The sequence below is a fragment of the Hippopotamus amphibius genome, chromosome 4 (genome assembly GCF_030028045.1).
Source record: "Hippopotamus amphibius kiboko isolate mHipAmp2 chromosome 4, mHipAmp2.hap2, whole genome shotgun sequence".
NCBI lineage: Eukaryota > Metazoa > Chordata > Mammalia > Artiodactyla > Hippopotamidae > Hippopotamus > Hippopotamus amphibius.
The window spans coordinates 150,333,686-150,354,624 of NC_080189.1; the positions used below are offsets into that span (position 1 = coordinate 150,333,686).

A 20,939-nucleotide genomic window follows, 5' to 3' on the forward strand; every position below is an offset into this window, starting at 1 on the left:
TGGCACGTGGGCTTAGTTGCCCCACAGCACTTGAGATCTTAGTTCCCCAACTGGGGATCAAATCCCCATCCCCTGCATTGGAAGGCAGATTCTTTACCACTGGCCCACCAGGGAAATCCCTACCCTACTTTTAAATGATTCACAGATCAGGAATGCTTACTCTCAATTTATTTTGGCCCACATAAGACTCTGTATGGGAATTTTCTCTACCCTACAGAAATAAACCATTAGGAGAGAGATATATATATTACACACACACACACACACATATATATATACATATACACACAATTCCCATCTAAAAGTGAATGAAATACCTCTTCACTACAACTAGTATAATCTTTCACACATGATAATAGTGTCACTTGACACTTCATTTTGTGCAAGATCTTATAATTTCTTCCCCGTTTTGTGCAAGATCTTATAATGTCTTTCCCCTAAGAAAAATATTACCACGTTGCTTCAAAGGCTGCAAAGCTGAATGTTAACACCTGTTAACTTACAGATGTTCTTCTGGTCCAAATGCAAAGCTTATGATTATTTTTTTAAAACCATCCACAGATACATACACACACACACACACACACACACACACACACACTCACACTACAATTGAGTTGCCTAAGGAATACACATCAATTACAAATGAACTTATTTACAAAACAGAAACAGACTCACTGACATAGAGTTACCAAAGGGGAAAATGGTGGGGCGGGGGGGGGGGGGCGGGGGGGGAATAAATTAGGAGTTTGAGATTAGCAGATTCAAACTACTATGTATAAAACAGATAAACGACAAGGTCCTACAGGGAATTATAGTCAATATCTTATAATAAACTACAATGGAAAAGAGAAAAAAAGAATATATATCATTAATCTAAGGCAGGGGTCCCCAACCCTGTTAGGAACCTGGTCACATAGCAGAAGATGAGGGGCAAGCAAGCAAAGTTTCATCTGCTGCTCCCCATCGCTTCCCATCACTCAAATTACCACCTGAACCATCCCCCCCACCCCCACCACCCAGGTCCACGGAAAAACTGTCTTCCACGAAACCAGTCCCCGGTACCAAAAAGGTTGGGGACCGCTGATCTAAGGTACAAACTAGATCAATGGCTCTTAATTTTTTTGATTCAGACACCCCTTTGAGAATTTTGAAAATGCCATGGAATTCTGCCATTTAAAAAATGGACCTATGCATACAAAATGTGCATATAATTTCCGGCTGCTCAATGCATTTCAAATTTGATCAAGGGTTTAAGAAGGCGTATACGTACAATACAAGTATATTATGATTGGCTCTTTCTGGGAAGGGGAACTAATTAGGGAAACCGACTTGGGAGGAAGATTTTTCATTATACATCCTTTTGTATCTTTCGAAATCTGCACCATATAACTGTATTATCTATTCAAAAAACAAATAAGTTAAAAAGTATTAAAAAATGTGACAGGATACCAATGCAGAAGGTGAAAAACCTCCAAATAAAGTTTAAAATAACTAGTCTACTAAATTCAACACATTTGCACACAGTTTCCTCGTATTTGGGGGTTAAAAAAGTAAACTATGAGCAGTTTTATTCTGTAGGCTTTTTATGTGATGATGTAAAAACCACAAATCAGGTACTGTATTTTAGTTGAAAATTGCTTTAATTGCAGCAAAACAGCTTATGTGGCTGTCAGATAAAATCTGTAAATAGAAGGTGGAGTTCAAGCCATCCTGACTGAGCAGTTCCTAACTGTGGGCTCTAAAGTACATTGCGGGGACAGCGCGTACTCTGGGAGGTAACTGTTTACCACGACATAGACGTGGCATTCGAAGACAAGCCTACGCTCAGACGCACCCCAGAATGTCGGTCGTGTAGGGTTCGGGGAAGAGAGCACTCCCGTTTCAGGGGTTTGCCCTCGGTGCCGCGTGGGCCGTCAGCTCGGATACGTCCCCGCTGTTCACAGTGAGCGCCGGTGGTGCCCGCTGTGTAGCTGGTGCACAGTGTGACACGTTTACAGCATCCTGTTGATGAAATCTCCAAGCCTCTGACTCAGTGGCTCTACATCATGAAGTTATCATGAAATTTGTGCACTGACCCCCAATTTGATCAAATTAGGTATACAGTTCTTTTTAGAAGAGGTGGCTTATTAACAGGGAAGAAGACTGCTATATTACAGTTGTAAGAATAGCCTTAGGTGTTTAGATTTTCTTTTTTATAATAGGGAAGATTCAGCCATCAGTGGGGTATTTTAGAATCCCAAGGACATCAGAATGGAGTATCAGTCATCAGGTTTTTTTAACAATAATATGTCTTCAGAGTTCTTGCCTCAACATCTAGAAAAAGGTTCATTTTCTTATTTCAAACCAGTTAAATATTCTGGGTGAAACAAGTCACTGATTTGCCTATGACCTTTTAGAAGAGTTGTCGTTTTGTTAAAATACTGTACCTATTATTAATCTGAACTTGCATTGACTATGTTTTAGTGTATTTATAAATGGTGAACTCAGTTTCTGAAATTAAACTTTTTATTTGCAATTTTCGAAAAAAAAAAAGTAAACTATGCTCTTGTTTCATAATTTTCAGAGAAATCTCCAGTTTCAAGTTTTTGCTAGGAAAATACAAAAAGTCAAATAATAATTTCACATTATTCATATTCTAACTTCTGAAATCCCAGTTAAAACATAACAGTGACGTATCAAATGTGGTACTGCCACATTTCTTGATTTTTAACATCATCTCCATTTCATAGACAAGGAAACCAAGCTTTCCGAAGTTAACTTACTTGCCCTGGGCAACACAGCTAGTGAGCTAGCTAGGACTCTTGCAGGCAACAAAGCCTATGTACTTCCTCCCATGTGACACTGAAGCATAACCTACAAGGAGGACAGCGAACACTAACATCGAGAACATTATTTCTTAGATCATTCTCATTAATAAATACAGTTTAGAGCACTAGTCCATTATAAAAACTATCTTCATATGCCTTTACACTACACAAGGCAGATACAGATGAAAGAGAGGAATTATCCCATCCAGTAATTTTGAAAGCACAAAAACTAGTTTTAATTTGGAATCTCTGAAGTCCTTACAAACTGCCATCCTATAAAATAAAAATGTAAGCTGAATCATAAGTGCAGAGTTAAAAAAAAAAATCAGAGAATTGGTGTCACAGAAATACGTTACCAATCTAAAGGTTTCATTCAACACCAAGAGGCAAAGAGTTTCTTTCTGCTGAACAACACCTCCAGTCATCAAAGTTTTTGGAATGTTTGATACTGACTGTCCAAACTATGAGCAAAATGCTTCAGAAACATATGATGAATTATGAAGCTAGCACCGATGATGCCAATTTCATTATAATCCCATTTTCAAAGAGGTGGCAGTTTTCAAAAACATCTCACTCAAATCTAAACTTATGTAATCGTTTAAAGTAAAAAAGAGAAGGAAATAAGACATGGGTAGAGAACACAAACCACCCAACCAAATACGACTACTCCTAGTAGTTACTAGTATTACTGCTATTATTATTCGTGTGTGTGTGTGTCTATTTGCCTAAGTGTTTATTTTGTCCTTATTCAGCGACTTACCTAGGTAACTGTCAAAGCGTGCTTCATGTCCTGCTGTGCAGGCACCCAGAAAGCATCCAAGTCTTTACTTTCTTATCAAGCACATAAGGCACTCAACCTCTACTGAATTTCCCTTATCAGGAAAATGAGTAAAAGTCCTTCAAGCTCAAAAACTTCAGGACCTTCTGAAAATATTTTCAGGAGTACTTTATAGATAAAATTCAAATGTCTATATGTCAAGGTCTATCCTGCAATTTCACAATTGCAGGAAAAGCCAGGTCACTCTGATATATTTACACAGAACTACATGCTGGTGTTGCTTTCTTCAGAAAATAACATCACTGATACAAATTTCAAAACCCCACCTATTAGAAAAACAGCAAAAGAGATGAAACTTTCCTTTCACTTTGTTACAGTTCTGCAAGTAAAGAGACTTTTTAAATGCTAAGAAATAATGGCAGTATTACCTATATAAGTCAGTAAAATATCATGATGCATATAATAAACATTCTTATAAGGCAAACACACAAAATAAGTGATTATTAATGAATACCTAATTTTTGAGCTTTCAAGAATTACATATTAAAAAGATAAGTTACATAATTACCATGTTTACACAATTTCCATTTTCAAACGCTCCTAAAATTAAAGACGTTAAGGACATGTTTTTTACTTTATTCTTAAAGCAACCCCCAAAATTCAACTACAATTTTATTGCACCCCCCCCCAATAAAATTAACTCAAACCTTCCAATTTAGCCAAAACAATTCTACAGAAAGTTAAATCAATAACTACCCTTTGGCATGCATATATATTATTCTGTTTTTTCCTAAGGAAACGGCAAAAAAAAGAAAAGAAATGCCTCTTACGCTTTCCTTTTATTTCATAAACACCTCCTAAAGTTGTGAGAAGGCACACAAATAAAAGCCAATTCATTGTAAGGAAAACAAACATCAGTCAACACACTCTTTACGTTCACTATAATAATCAAGAACAGATACACATTTCAAAAGTCTATACATGATTGTACTTCTTTGTTATTCCCCAGATATAGAAATCTCATTTACAGAATGCCTCCCAGAATATTTTCCCAGAACGTGCTTATTACACAAGAATCACTTTTAGTCTGTCTGGAAATTAAGCTTGTGGATGTATCTAGTATTACATGATCCTGATGCTCTCCAATACTCTTATGCTGGCAAAATATACAAGTTCACGAAAACCATATTCTTGGAGGGCAGAATTCTTGGAAATTTTTCAGCACTACCAGACTCCACTTATAATATGAGAAAATGACATACAAATGGAAAATAAGCACATGAAAAGATGCTCAATGCCACTAATCATTAGGGAAATGCAAGTAAAAATCACAATGAAATACCAATTCACACACATTATGATGGCTACTATCGGAAGGAAGGAAGGAAGGAAGAAAGAAAGGAAAGAAGAAAGAAAAAAGAAAATAATTAGTGTCAGTGAGAATGTGGAGAGACTGGAAGAAGCCTTGGGCATTGCTGGTAGGAATGTAAAGTGGTGCAGCTGCTGTGGAAAACAGTATGGCAATTCCTCAAAAAATTAAACATATGCTCCAGCAGTTCTTCTGGGTAGATGCCCAGAAGAAGTGAAAGCAGGGGTTCAAATAGATATTTGTACACCCATGTTCATAGTAGCATTATTCACAATAACCAAAAGGTGGAAGCAACCCATGTATCCACTGACAGAAGGATAAACAATATATGGTGTGTGCACACACACACACACACACACACACACACACACACACACACACAATGGAATATTATTCAGCCTTAAAAAGGAAAGAAATTCTGACACATGCTACACATGGATGAATCTTGAGGACATTACGCCAAGTGAAATGATCCAACCACAAAAGAGACAAATATTGTAGGATTCCACTTATACAAGATACCTAAAGTAGTCAAATTCATAGAGACAGAAAATAGAATAGTGGTTGCAAAGAAGTCAGGAGGAGGGGTAATGAGGAGTTAGTATTTAATGGAAACAGAGTTTCAGTTGGGGAAGATGACAAAGTCCTGGGGATGGGTGTGATGGATGCACAGCAATGTGAATGTACCTAATGCCATGCTTAATACATACATAAAAATAGGTAAAATGGTTGATTTTATGTTATACGTAGTTTACAATTTTTTAAAAAATGAGATAAGAAACAACAAAATATTAAAACATGTGCCAAGTTCTTCTCATGCACGCCTTTTTCACCACCCACAAAAGCAACACTATGGTCCTGAGTGGTCAGTTAAGTTCTAATTTAAATGTCTACCATGGGCCCCAAGAAATTAATATAACAAAGTTTAAATCTGTTCTAACTCTAAGAAAGTTTAAACTGCTTCCTCAGAATAAATATATCTAAAGACATAGACGCTAATAGCTATTACATGTCTATTTCAGATAAACTACTAAAGACTCCAGTATACCTCCCAACTTTGTATTTCGAGTATGGTTACTTTTATCCCTAGAGAGTTTTTCCTTCATTTTTCTTCCAAAGCCTCATAAAGACTATTTTCATTTTTACCAGCAAAAACTTCAGTCAAAATTTTCTCCCCCCAAACTCATACAAGCTCACTTCATTAACTGTAGATATATCATCTTTACAGTAATCAGTACTCATGCTTACCAATTTCGAGTATAAACACGAAAATCTCATTTATGAACCTCCCTCTCTTTAAAAATAAATGTTTATATGGGAAAAACAGAAGCTTGAAATATCCTAGGCTACATTTTGAGGATCTTTTCTAGACACACTCCAGTTTTTCTTTTAATACCTTCTGATTTCACAAATTGTTACAGAAATAAATGTTCACTAACCAACTGGCAACCAAGTTTTTTTATTTCCTCTGTTCATGTCTCCTTTCTCCTCGCTCTTTAAGTGTTCAGCAGACAAAATCTACCTTCAAAGGTAGATGCTAATAAGTCCATGCTATAAATGCTGTGTTCTGATATTTCAAACAATGCTTGTTCATAAACATAAAGCAAATAGATAAAAACTAAAAGGAACAAAAAGTACCCACATACTCAAACAAAAGGTAAAAGGCTTAATTTAGAAAAAAAAGTTCTCATGTTAATTCCATCAAGTACAGTCATCAAATACTTTTTCTGTTTGTACTATCTGAAAACAAGAACACATATAATCAATTACTGACCATTTTTTCTCAATTTTAAAAAATGAATTCTTTCAAATATTTTCTATATGTAAGTTAATGGTACCATCTCCTCTACTAGGTCTACTTCCCGTGATTAATAAGACTGTACAATTTGTAGTTGTCACTGCATACAATGTGTACATCTAAATGTCAATAGAAGACAATAAGAAAAACGCAGACCCAGACCTCTTAAAGTATCTGTGGCATTCAGTTTTCCTACTTCTCAGTGCGAGCGATTCTCCTGATAATAAGTTTATTTTCATTTGTTCACGGCTATTTATATTAAATTAAGTCCTTTAAAAGGGGGAGTGGGTGTATCTGGTCATGTCTGAAACCTCCCATCCCTTCAATATGCAACACAGAATTTTAACAAATATGGAACGCTACAAAAAGAAAAGTATACACAGATAAAAAAAGATCAATTGAAAAGGAATTCATCACCTGGTCATGAGCCTTACCTTTTAGCAGCGGCAGAGGTGTTAACTCAATAGGCTTGCCTTGAGACCTAAACTGTGAGGAACTTTGCGACCTCTTCTGTCTGGCTTTTCTGACGGACTTCCGAGAAAATCCGTCTACTTTATCCACTGATGGAGGAGTAGTTGGTGCTGAGGACATATCCCTACTGAAGAGAAAGAAGTATCATCAACACATTCCTGAGGTGGAAGCATACAAGTGATTACGCAAATTCTAAAATTCCCACACATTATTTTTGAAAATGGGAATATGTGAAAAAGAAAGCAAGTAAAATCAATTAAGAACAGTCATATGTTCAATGGGAAAACAGAAAACCTTGGTGGAAAACAGAATGTATACTATATAAGCAATACTGCAATGCTAATGCATCGTGCTACTCCCACCACGATATGCACTAAAGATGTCCATTTATATTTGAAAAACTCTTCTAAGTCAACTACTCATTTTCTAACTGCACAGCTCTTCTCATCTTGAGATCCTGAAGTAATTCAGGAACTATTCTGCAGCTGGAAAATTTCCATCCATACATTTTCCCAAGACATTTAATATTATGAATGGACTCTAGAGTGGAAACTCTTATGGTACTTCCAGAATCCATACCAACATATCACAGCACAGTGAAATTTACAATTTCTGAACTATCAAGACATGGCTTTTAATGCAATGTGCTGTGTTAGCTATGATAAACCATACCACATATGAGGACAAGCTAGATTACTTTAAACAGAACACATAAAAGGCATAATAAAATCATTTCAAAGAAGTCTTTTTGAATGAAGCCATCTGAAGTTACTAAAGCTTAATAAACAAAACTGATGAAATCGTGCACCAAAGTTGAAATAAAAACATCAATTCACAGCCTCCTTAGACAACCAACTTGAGTTCCCTTGAAGTTCGTCATCAAATATTAATTTTCATTCCATCAAACTAATGGAATTGAACAGTTCTTTGGGATTTTTTTTTAACATTCTCAAATCATTAAAATGAAGGCTATTTCCTAAAAGTAACAAGGATTAAGCTCAGTTTCATTCACCAATTTAAACAGATGCCATCATTTCCATGGCACTGAGGCTCCACGCTCCACGCAAGAGTGACGGCAGACCTGAAGAGCAATAACGCACATGGGGGATGGTGAAATGCGATTACCCACCTGTCATTCCAATACATGACATAAGCGGTTTTTTTAACCTCTAAATAAAAGAGCAAGGGATTTTTTTCCTGAACGTGTGAGAATAAAAAGTTACCTGGATTAGCTGGATTCTGACAAAGTAAAAATAACAAAAACATAAACAAAAAACACACAAAACCATATGACGTTGAGGTTTGGAATTCTGAAGTCCTGTTTGGTTCTCTTTTTTTTTTTTGAAAAGTTTTTAGCCATCTAATTTAGCCTTAAATAAAATGTGATGGATAAAAAGGAATTGCAAACCATGAAAGACTATAGAAGAAGTAAGATCACTTAAAAATCCACAATGACTGCACCTGCAAGAAGCTCCACATCACATTTGTATGTTGTCAATTTAGGGGCTGCTTTTCCAATCTGGTATGTGAATTACTTAGATCACAACACAAGATTTCCATAAATCCTGTTCCTCCTCCACTCTTTTTCGTCTCTCCTTTATTCCTCATTTCCCATCTCTAAAGATGATTTACTGGTAGCAAAGAACATTTTTTTTAAATCATTTGTCCCTTATGCCCGCGGCCCAGGATAAACGTCAAGGATCTCAGCCCTTAAGCGCTGCAGAACTGAATGTGCAGTAGCAGCGGGTCCGTGCAAAGCCCGGGGAAACAGGTTTCGCCCTGCACTGGGGCGCCCGAAGCTTTATCATCCTCTAAGCAGCGGGCACGGGGCATTTTCCAAGGCTCAGGATAATCCAGAGCGGGTACTGGGGTGGAGGAGAAAGACAGGGAAGAGGCTGGTCTGTAGGGATGCTCACATACTCCTTTTGCTCCCACCCCCCCCACCCCCCCGCCACCCCAAGCCCTGGAGAAGATAAGCTGCTACACAATCCTCCTCACTACACCAATCCCCTTTTCCTCCCCCCCCCGCCCCATCAGTGGATAAAGGGGGACAAGAATACGCCTCCCATACTCGAAGGTAGAGAAAAAGGGGGGGTGGGGGGGCAGAGTGAATGAGAGGCATCATCAGAAGCATCTGCAGGTAAATCAGACAAGTGGGACCGACGCTTCCCCTCCCGCACCTCACCCCACCGCACCCCTCGCCGGCCCGGACCAGGCCTTCCCGAGGCCGGTGCCCCGCAGGTTCCCCAGGAGGACGGGGAGGAGGCAGGCAAGGAGGAAAGGAAGCAGACGAGCCGCGGTGCAGGAGGGACGAAGTTACCTTGAAGCTTCTGGAGAAGAATCCAAAGACGATCTGTGGTTTCCGAGGGGCGGGAGACGGGAGAGAGGGCCGCAGCGGGGGCGGGTGACGGAACCGGGACGTGCGGGGGGCTGTCCGGGCAGCGGCAGGGAGCCCGGGGCGACGGGTGTCCGGCGCGGCGTCCCTCCGGTTCCGCGGCAGCGAGCGGCGCCTCTAGGCCTCACGGCCGGACCTGAACCTCAGCGCTCCGGCGGCGGCGGCGGCGGCGGCCTCACGATCCTCCCCCGCGGGCCCGTCCCATCAAATCGGCACCGACCCCGTTGCGGCTCCGCCGGTGGCTCCTCGCTCACATTCCCGGCGGGCGGCGCCTCTGCCCGTTGCCCCGGACCCGGCGGCGGCAGCGACGACGAGGGGAGGGGGGAAGGGAGGGAGGAAGCCTGGATCCGCAGCGGCAGCAGGAGGAGAAGGAAGGAGGAGAAGGAGGAGCCGCTGGAGCTCGAGCCGCCGCTGCCGGAGCCGCCGTTGCCGGAGCCGCAGTTAGGTGCTCGCGGTGGGTCCCCGTCAATGCCCCTTTCTCTCTCCTATTGTCAATATCACCGGGCGGCTGAGTCCATGGCACACGCGCAACCGAACCTCCTGGCCAGCAGCGCCCGCCTCCGGCGCCCACTCACTGGAGGCTTCAAACGGGAAGCGAGGCCTCATTGGCTCGCGTCCGCCTTCACTCCCTTGTCAGCACGTTGGGCTGAGAGCCGATCAGGGATTGGCGGCGGGGGGGCGGAGAAACAGGAGGGTGGGAAGAGAGGAGGCCGAGGATTGGGCTGCGGCGGCAGGGACCCGGATGCAGCTGCGATCTGCAGCTGCGATCTGCGGCCGCGCCGCCGCCGCTTCCGCCAGGCGGTGGGGCAGGCTGGAGGGGGGAGACGCCGCAGCCGCCAGGCCTGAGAGGAGCTCTTTAAGCGTGGAGGTGTGCGGCTGATATCAGTGCGATGGGTTTCCGCGCAGTGCCGGGCCTCTGGGCGGCGGTCGTCTGCGACCTGAGGATTCCAAGGGCGAGGGTCGGCTGAGGGTGGGGGCGCCCCTCGGCCTAGGTTCCGCCCCTTTCCGCGGCGAGGCTGGCCCTCTGGGCTCCGGGAGTCCCAGTCGGATCGAGAACCAGCGCCCGCGCCGGGGGCTGCGAAACCCCCAGCAGTCGCTCTCCGCTCCGCCTTGTGGGAGGCCTGGCACGGAAATCTGAACCCCTGGGGCCCGGCCAAGGGTTGGGTATCGCTTCCAATTTTCTCTCGCCTCGTCTCCATTTCCCTAAACCTCTGTTTTGAATATCAGCTCCCTGAGCTCCTGCAAGCTTGGTAGGGGCCAGCTCGGTGTAACTTGTTGTGCAGGTGGGGACGCCGTCTCTGTGCTCTGCATCATTTATTGAGATCAATTGCTTGGGCCCACCCGCTGCGCCGAGCTCAGGGAAACCCAGCTCCAAACTGTGGGAGCTTCGGAGCTTTCACTTAGCAAGTTGGATCCAAAAGAATTTAGGGAGAAGGCTTCATTTAACTCCTTTAGAACAAGTGATAGAGTATTTAGAGATATGTCTGCAACCTTGGTGAGTCCTAGGCCAAGTGGTGCGTTTCCAGAGAATGTTCTTGGACTGTTGCTCTATTTGAGTGGATGCTGTGTATGTCTTTTGAGGGGATAAAAAAAAAAAAGAAAAGAAAAGAAAGAAATTCTTAATGCTAGGTACAAATGTCAGGGTGCCAAATGTTCAAAACTTGGGAAATGAAAAAAAAAAGTATAATCCTTCAACCCAGAGATAACCACTGTTAGCATTTTGGTGTACTTCTCTCCAGTATTTTTTTCTTTAAAGTTGTGTGTTCCGTTCTGTAGACTAGTTTTTCCACTTTGCATTATATCATGTTTCCTGTAGTTAGGAAATAGAACTATATATAAATAAAACTGTACCATATATACAACTGACAATAACAAAAAAATGTGTTGCATTTCTCTTGTTTGTGCGGTTTAACAATCAAGTGTTGCAAATTCGTATGCATATCGCCAGAAATGGTCTCAAGTGGAAGAAGTTTGTTGTGCCATTAAAAATTTTTTCAATTTCTGTTTTGAACTGAAACGGGAAATAGGAAAAGACGGTGCTCTTATATGGAAGGGGGCTTCCTCTACTGACTCCAGATAATTGGTCACTGTACAGATAGTGTCTGTGTTTGCTCTGGAAAGTTCATCTCCCCTGGGCCTTACAAAACTGGCTAGAATACCAGAATCCTTCCCACCTTCAAGAAACTTACATTTCCACGTCTCAGTTTCCCATACCAGTCTTCATGGAAAGCCATACAAAACTTGTTTGCTCAATTTCTGAGTAAGGGTAAATGCAGAATTCAAACCAAGGAAGATTTTAAAACCAACTCAGTTTCCCTTGGCAACAATTGAACTGTCAAAGAGTAGTGCACGTTTGAAATGCTCACAGCTGTTGCTTAGAATATTTCACATTTTGTAGAGTGGGGATTTTGCTTGCAAATTATGAATCTCTGTAAAGACGATTCATTTCAAAACTCTCACTTTCTGTAAAATGGCTGAGTAACTAAAATGAGTAGGTCTTTTTAAATGGAAACATCCTTGCCTATGTGAGAGATTGTTCCTTGGACCAATAGTTGCTAAAGGAGATCCATGCATCCCAGAGGTGTGTATATTCCAAGAAGAGTGCAAGGCAGTCCATTTGGGATGCAGGAGAAGAAAATAGGACATCTATTTATGCTTAGTTCTAATTGAAAAAGAAAACTAATATTTTATATAATATTTTATATACATAATGAGTGACCCAGCACCCAGCCCATGGAATGGTCTCTTGGCCTAGAACAGCATAGGAGATGTCCTCAAGGAAAACTGGGAGTTACACATTTCCAGGGTTGGCAGTGGTGGTCCCACCCAGTCAGTCCCTGTCAATATGTAATGACATTGCGATTTGCTAGGTTCAGCTAAATGCACTTACTAATTGTATTATCTAGGTTTAAACTAACCCACAGAAAATAGGCAAGTTACTTTACCAGAGTCCTTTGCAAAGAAACCACAGGAAAACAAGCAAATGGCAGAACTGACACTCCTCCCAGTATCAGGTTTTTTGACAGTACATTTCAAAATTAAAATAACAATCTAATAAATCCAACCAGATTGTGGCTTTAAAAATATCAAGTTCAGGACTTCCCTGGTGGCACAGTGGTTAAGAATCCACCTGATATATGCAGACTGTAGAAAAATGGTACAAATCAACCGGTTTGCAAGGCAGAAATAGAGACACAGATGAAGAATCCACCTGCCAATGCAGGGGACATAGGTTCGAGCGCTGGTCCCGGAAGATCCCTCATGCTGCAGAGCATCTAAGCCCATGCACCACAATTACTGAGCCTGCATGCCACAACTACTGAAGCCCATGCGCCTAGAGCCCATGCTCCACAAGAGAAGCCACCACAATGAGAAGCCTGCACACTGCAACAAAGAGTAGCCCCCACTCACCACAGCTAGAGAAAGCCCACGTGCAATAAGGCCCAACGCAGCCATAAATAAATAAAGTAAAAGTTATCAAGATTATTTAAATGTGGATTTATAGCCACTGTCATTAACAATGAACTTCACCCTGAGCATATATTATAGTTGACTTATAAGCTAATGATGATATATTCTTTACAAATAACATGTATTTGGTTAAGAAGTGCTCCCAAAAAATGTACTGACCGGAATGAATGATCAAAAAAGTTTGGAGACTGCTACTCTAGATAATACAAAAAGAAATACATTATAGCTGTCTGGGAAGCCATTATCAAGTGACAAAACACTGTCCATTGCTATCAGATGAAAGCACTCACGTCCCAGACATCAAGGCTGAGCTTATCATGAATCTACTGAGACGTAGACTATCAAATGGTAGCTGACTGGTGAACTAAAGAAGGGCCAAGATAATAAGCAAAGTATCATCAAAGCAATTATCAACCGGTATAGGAGGAAAAGAACTATGCTGATAAAATGACATCATCAGAGGTAGACGTGCCCAACTTGTGAGTTGGGGTGGAGGGTACATGAAACTGGTTGTGAGCTAAGAGGAAAGAATAGTGAAAAAGCCTGAGACAAGAGCTGTTCTCTTAGGAAAAACAATAAAAGAATTATATACACAGCTAGTGTAGACAAGGGACTTTGGTGTTATATTTCTTCAAGCCACATTTATCTACACAGGAAACACCCTTAGCAGTGACATTTTCTTGGGTCACGATTTAAAGAGTGCAGTTGCATTTTCAGATGTGCCTCAAAAGTCATAGGTTATGCATGGCTTTCCATGTGATTAATGTGTACAATTATAGCTTGAGATTTAAAATGTTTAGGTGCTCCAGTTCCCTTCCTAGCAGTGAGAGGTCTCCCATCACTAATGGATCCAAGCAGGAAGAGGGACCCTATGTCACTGATGGGGAAGGAAAAATGACCAAAAAAAACCCAAAAAAAAAGGGAAGGAGAAAGCCAGCTTCAAGCGCACTTTATTTCACATAGGATAAAACACAAAATAATGTAGCACAAGCAATAATTTTGCTGGTAAAGTAGTCAACTTACACTATTAAATGAATTAAAGTTATAACTAATTATAAGCATAATGATGACAACACAGACTCTGGAATTAGATTCACCCAAGGTGGAATCCAAGCTCTGAGAGCCACGAGCTAGGGGCAAATTTCTTACTCCTCACAGCCTGGGTTTCCTGGCCTGTAAATGACCAGAGTAACACTTCCTAACTCATAGGATAGTGGTCAGATTTAAATGAGATTATGCACTTACTGTAGTGCCTGGCACATGGTAACTATTCAATAAATACTAGTTACACCATAATCATCCACTTTCTTCACATTTTAATGCTTTTTCATCCACTTAGAAATTTTTCTTTAAGAAGTTTTGTCTTTTTTCCCCCTCAAAATTATATTCTGGGGTACCCCTCTGTGACAGGAAGAAAACAAGGAGCAAGGAAATGAGAAGCATGTGTTTCAATCCACTTTCACACTGAATTATCAAGTGTGTGTAGGAGCATTCATTAGCAACAACAGGGATTTGCATTTTACAATATCCATATACTTTTGAAAGTTAAAAAAAATGGTCATTTGACAACATTTCAGAGCTTTATCTTCGTTTGTAATTTATATACCTTTAAAAGAGGCTTAAACTATGTTGCCATAAGCTTACCTATTTCTCTTTCTCACTGTAACCTTCAGAATGGTGCCAGGACTGAGTCCTGGCCCTCCCTTTAGTAATGGCCTAGCCTTGGTGTGGTGGATATCTGCTTCCCACCCATCCCCATTTTTCATTTGAGGACCACACTCCTCACCTCACGTGATCCTGGTGGGACTGTTAACCATGAGATGGGTACACAACTCAAGGGGATCACTTGGATCTTCCACAAGATTTTCTCTGTGAGAACTGAGAGAGAGATGCCTGTCTTCCTTTTCAATCATAAACCATACAAATGATGTAAGTTGGAGCCACTTATGACCATCTCCCTCCCTCTCCTCCATCCTGGAGGAAGTCAATACTGTGGAAAAAACGTTGGCAAAGGCTGAGTTTTAGCAACATGATTGCAGCTGCTGGATTCAGCTGTGTTGGAAGCTAGTTTCTGTTGTGTGACCCAGTGAATTCCATTTTTTGTTTAAGCTACTTTGGAGTTGAATTTCTATAACCTACACGCAAAAGAATCCTGACTAATAATGTATGGCCAAGTCGCTTAACCTCTCCAAACCTCAGTTTAGTCTTAGGCCCTGAATCTGGGGTTTTCTACAGGTTGAATTAAATGAAATCTTTAGCGTGAAAGAAAACCATTTAAAGTGACCCTGCCAGAAATTCTTTCCAAGTGTAATGTATCAAGCTGAATTTATTAATTTTAAGACTCAAAGCAGATATTCTTCAGAATTGCACCTATAGAGTTAAGTTCCCCTGGAATACACCTACATGAGGAGAGAGTGCAGTGACCTATCAAACACGAAAATAAGCTTTATTCTGAGCAAACTGCTGCTTTTCACTAGGTTATTTTTACTGTGTCACTTAAAATACCAAGACCATATTTTAGAAAGTGCAGCCTATGATTGACTATTGTGTCTAAGGTTCTTATCTGTCTATCACAGAGAGCAAACATTGCTTTTAAGATATCAATAAAGTTGGGTAAAACCTATGAACAGAGGGTAAATCACTGCTAAAGTATTCTCAAGGGGCAAGGCAACCAAAAGAGGGTGAGAACTTACATCTGAGTACACTGTGATTAAAACAAGCAAACAACAGCAACAACAAAACAATAAGGGCAACATATCCAGTCTTGTATGGTGCTGGTGATAATAACTGCAAACGTGAACAGCAATTTAGCTCCCTTTCCTGTGCAATACTTAATGTGAACCTTAACTCTGTACATACATATTATTTCCATTTTATAGATAAGAAAAGTGAATATTGGGGAAGTTGTCCAGTGCCATACAGCTAGTAACTAGTAGAACCACAATTTGTATCCAGTTCTTCCGAGGGCCAGGCCTCTTCACACTGTACCAAGTTACCTCTATTTTTAAATCCTTGTTTGCTAATGATATGCCAAGTACTTGAATATGAGGCTACTCTTCTCCATCTTACAGAAGAAAAGATGGATAAGATACAGAGCTTAAATGTCTCATACGATATCATAAAGAAAAAAAAGTAGAAACAATGGGCCAAGTCTTTCATCATCCTCAACACGAACTCCCCTCTATAAGCGAGGAACCATGGTGGACATTTTACATGGATTCTCTTGTTTCATTCTTAAAATAACCTGTTAATGTAAGTACTTCTATCCCATTTTTACGAATGAGGAAACTAAGCTACAGAAAGCTTTAGTTTCTTTTCAAAGGTCATACAGCTAGTAAGTGGCAGAATTGGGGCAGGAGTTAAGATAGGAGATAGGCATGGAAATTCAAAACTGTTTTACTGCCTGCCCCACCCCTGGGAAATCATCTGTACAATCTGGTTTGTATATGGTGCTGTACAGAATGTATAGAAAACATGAAACCTTTCTAGTTCATTTCCCTTGATATTTAAGCCTTTTTCCAAAATAACAAAGAAGCCCCATTCTGTCTTTGGTGAGAAACACACTTTGCTGGTGGTATTAGGTTGCTGTGTGGATCCAAGTCAACCTTCTTATTGAAGAGATTTGTTTTGGAGAACTTAGTCTTACAGAGCTTTGAAACAGGGATACTGGCAGCAGTCACCTCTAGTTTTGAAAATGTTCTGTCTCATGGGTTTCAAAGTCAGTAAAGCTTATATTCGCAGATTTGGATGATTAGCAACCCAGTTAACACACCAGTTGGCAACTAGAACAAACTATTTATGAAAAAGTATTTTTAAAGAACAAGCATTGGAGGAGACTCATTCAAAGTATAAAATTCCACCTGTCTTGACCTTTAGAGGAAAAAAGTTATAATTAACTAAAAGTCACTGGCTTCAGAGGCAAATGGGAGCAAGTGCTCAGCTTCAAGGGAAATCGTCACCATCATGACGGCTAGTACATTTCAACAAGCCTTTCAAACACTTAATAGCAGAGAACTCTCCTAACCCAATTTTCATTATTGTACTTAATCATTCCCTCATGCATTTGTTCCAAACATTTAAGTAACTACTCTCTGCTCTGGGGAAATTCAAATATGAATAAGATATAATAAGTACTATTACTCTAGTGTATTACAAGATGTTATGATCAAGAGCTAATTATTATGGGAGCCCAGAGCCCAGTGTAATACCTTGTGACCAGGAGGGGGAAATGGAAAAAAAATTTTAAAGGGAAAAGAGGGTGTGATATGTAAGCTGAACCTTGTGACACTCAGAGCTCTCATTCACTCCTGGCTTGGCATCTTGTTTTTTGTTTGTTTGTTTGTTTGTTTGTTTAAAGTATTCTTTACTATAGGCTAAGAACTATCCAAATGAGTCACATAGATTATTTTCATTCTATCAATAAGTGCTCAAGCGGCATCAAATTCTTCTTTTCATTCCTTCTCGTCTTTGGCAGTCCACCTTCAGAGTTAGGAATTAGGATACTAATTTCCCCTCGCTCTCTGTGTGCTGGGTTATTGAGGGACAAGGCAGAATCTAAGGGTCTCTCTTTTGAGTCAGAGCAGCAGGAACCTAACCAGGGACTTAGCCAGTGTAAGCGAATGCGAGGAATTGTTAGAATTCTGGGCAGGGACACACACCCTCAGCAAGCAAGGACTAGCAGCAGGACAGGAAAGCCCTGGGGTCTTTTTTTGTCTCTGTCACTTGCTGTGATTGTACTCTATTTTTTTCTCTCATTATAGAGGGGCTTTCTCTAAGGACCAGGCTACATGATGCAAAGTAGCAGATCAAGGTCTCACGTTTTCATTGTCTTCATTTAAGAGAGCATCCAGAAGTTAGGCTAGACTCCCTAGATAGGGGGCTCTGGTCCAGCCTAGGTCAGGTACCCATGTCTGGTCCAAACAACCATGGTCGGGACATCAGAAGCATGTTGCGTAAAATGAGTATTGGAGGCTCTCTTCGGTTTCCATGTGTGCTGGGAAGGAAAAAGAAGAAAAGGAGCCATTGCCCCAAAACACATGCAATGATTATCTACTTATGACATCTTTGATTTTTTTCCTCAAATTAAGTTTATAATAATGGAATTAATGGTCTAGGGACAAGGATATTCCTTAAGTTCTTTGATTAAGTTCTACCACATTGCCAACACCATTACTCCCTTTCTCATCTTGTCTAAGTTGATAGGCCCCAAATTTGAAACTAATTATAACTTCATCTCTTTAATTACAGGGTTAGACTAGTTTAAATATTTTCCACATATTCAGTAGACATTTATATTTCTTTTCCCGCAAATTGTCTATTAATGTTCATAGCTTATTTTTCTATTACGGTTTTAATGCTTTTGTGATTCTCTTACATTAATTTTTTACCCATTGATTTTACATACAGGAGTATACCAGATTTCCTTTGGGATTTCTTTCATTGCTAAGCATAAATTCATAGAAAGTCTTTGCCTTAAAAATTCCTCCCCCTGGAAATATTTCAAACAAATATACTCCTAAGGGTCACCAGGGATATTCATTGCAGAATTTTAATAACAAAAAATGTAAACAACTTAAATATGTATCAGTTGAGGGATAGTAAAATAAATTTTGGTATATTCGTACTATGGAATACTATGTAGCCATTATAGTATTCATTAAATGTAAGGGAGATGTATATGTACTCATATGAAAAGGTGTCTAGGACATTAAGTGAAAAAAGCAAGAATTACAAAATTTTAAATAAAGTAGTACCCTACTTATATTAGGAGAAACCTGATGTATAGATAGATATATAAATATCTAGAAAAGGTGAATATCTAGAAAAGGTCTGGGAGAATATATTTGGAACTGTTAGTGAATATTTTGCAGCATGGGTCCTGGGTAGGTGCTAAAGATTAAATTATATACTGAAATATTGTTTTAATTTTTATAAGGAATATGCATCATCTTAAATTTTATTTAACAATACATTTTAGGTATTTCCCAGCAGTCCACTGGTTAGCACTTGGCACTTTCACTGCCGAGGGCCTGGGTTCAATCCCAGGTCAGGGAACTAAGATCCCGAAAGCCACGGGGTGGTCAAACAAATAAATAAAAGCCTGATAACCAATTTTAAAAACATTTAGACTTAGAAAGAGCCATAATGAATAATATAACAATAATATAACCACACAGCTCTAGAAATAAATGCCAACATGGTGGAAGGCTCTTTATATAATGGTCTCCCATCACATCCCCTCTTTCTCAGAGGTTACCATGATGCTGAAATCTGGTGCTTTTTATTCCCATGATGTCATACTGTTACTAAATACATGTTCCTAAACAGCATGTAGTACTTTTTTTCATATTAGGAATGCATATAATTGATATTATACTGCAAATTATCTTCTGTAACATAATTATTCACTCAAAATGATGTGCTTTTTTGTTTGTTTAAAAGTAAATTTATTGGTCTGACCGACCTTCAGCAGGGCCGGTATCACCATGTTCTGTCCGGCGGGCGTTGCGGGACTCTCGGCCTAGACCGTGCAGCTGCAGTGGATCCAAGTTCGAAATATGGCAACCTTGAAAGATATTACCAGGCGACTAAAATCAATCAAAAACATCCAGAAAATTACCAAGTCGATGAAAATGGTAGCCACAACGAAGTACGCCCGAGCTGCGAGGGAGCTGAAACCAGCGCGCGTGTATGGAGTAGGGTCCTTGGCTCTATGTGAAAAGGCTGATATTAAGGTACCTGAAGACAAGAAGAAACACCTCCTCATTGGTGTGTCCTCAGACCGAGGGCTTTGTGGTGCTATTCATTCCTCGGCAGCTAAACAGATAAAAAGTGAGGTGGCCAATCTCACAGCATCTGGGAAACAAGTGAAGATTGTTGGAGCTGGTGATAAAATCAGGAGTATCCTTCACAGGACTCATTCTAACCAGTTTCTGGTGACATTCAAAGAAGTGGGGAGAAGACCTCCTACCTTTGGGGATGCGTCAGCCATTGCTCTTGAACTGTTAAATTCTGGGTATGAACTTGATGAAGGATCTATCAGCTTTAACCGATTCGGGTCTGTCATCTCCTACAAGACCGAAGAAAAGCCCATCTTTTCCCTTGATACCATTGCAAGTGCTTGAGAGCATGAGTATCTACGATGATATTGATGCTGACGTGCTGCAGAATTACCAAGAGTTACTTGGCCAACATCATCTACTACTCACTGAAGGAGTCCACCACGAGCGAGCAGAGAGCCCAGATGAAGTCCGTGGATAACGCCAGCAAGAACGCCTCCGAAATGATTGACAAATTGACTTTGACGTTCAATCGCACCCGCCACGCTGTCATCACCAAGGAGGTGATTGAAATCATCTCCGGTGCTGCTGCTCTAGACTAATGAAAATCGAGTTTCATCCTCAGACAAGAAGTAAAGAATTCAGCCCGCTGATTTTGTTTTTAGCTACTGCTGTCCTTGTCAGAAGACATTGTTGGTCCATTGTTTAAATTAATAAAGACAGCAAGATATTTGTAAATTATCTTACAATAAATGACTCACCATAAGAAAAATAAATAAATAAATTTATTGAGATTTAATTGACATACAATAAACTGCATATATTTAAAGTGTACAATTTGATTTTTTTCTTATTAGTCATCTATTTTATACATATTAATGTATAAATGGCAACCCCAATCTCCCAATTCATCCCACCCCAACACCCCCCGGCTTCTCCCCTTGGTGTCCATAAGTTTGTTCTCTATATCTGTGTCTCTGTTTCTGCCGTGCAAACTGATTACTCTGTACCACTTTTCTAGATTCCGCATATATGCACTAATATACAATATTTGTTTTTCTCTTTCTG

General features: G+C 40.3%; 1 protein-coding gene and 1 pseudogene across 4 annotated transcripts in view; one reads left to right on the top strand and one right to left on the bottom strand.

The window, feature by feature from the left end:
• The window catches only part of PPP2R5E (protein phosphatase 2 regulatory subunit B'epsilon), a 144,638-nt gene extending 134,480 nt beyond the window's left edge, over positions 1-10,158 (bottom strand). For 3 of the 4 annotated variants that reach the window (XM_057731482.1, XM_057731481.1, XM_057731478.1), the window contains exons 1-2: positions 9,547-10,158; positions 7,190-7,353 (exon numbers count right to left, since the gene is read on the bottom strand). In XM_057731482.1, the coding sequence (XP_057587465.1) occupies positions 7,190-7,346 (157 nt within the window). In that variant the 5' untranslated portion in view covers positions 7,347-7,353; positions 9,547-10,158. The remainder of the gene's footprint in view (positions 1-7,189; positions 7,354-9,546) is intronic. The other variant, XM_057731479.1, reaches the window with a different exon arrangement.
• Positions 10,159-19,552: 9,394 nt separating this feature from the next.
• Positions 19,553-20,505, top strand: LOC130852107 (ATP synthase subunit gamma, mitochondrial-like; annotated as a pseudogene).
• The last annotated feature ends 434 nt before the right edge of the window (positions 20,506-20,939 follow it).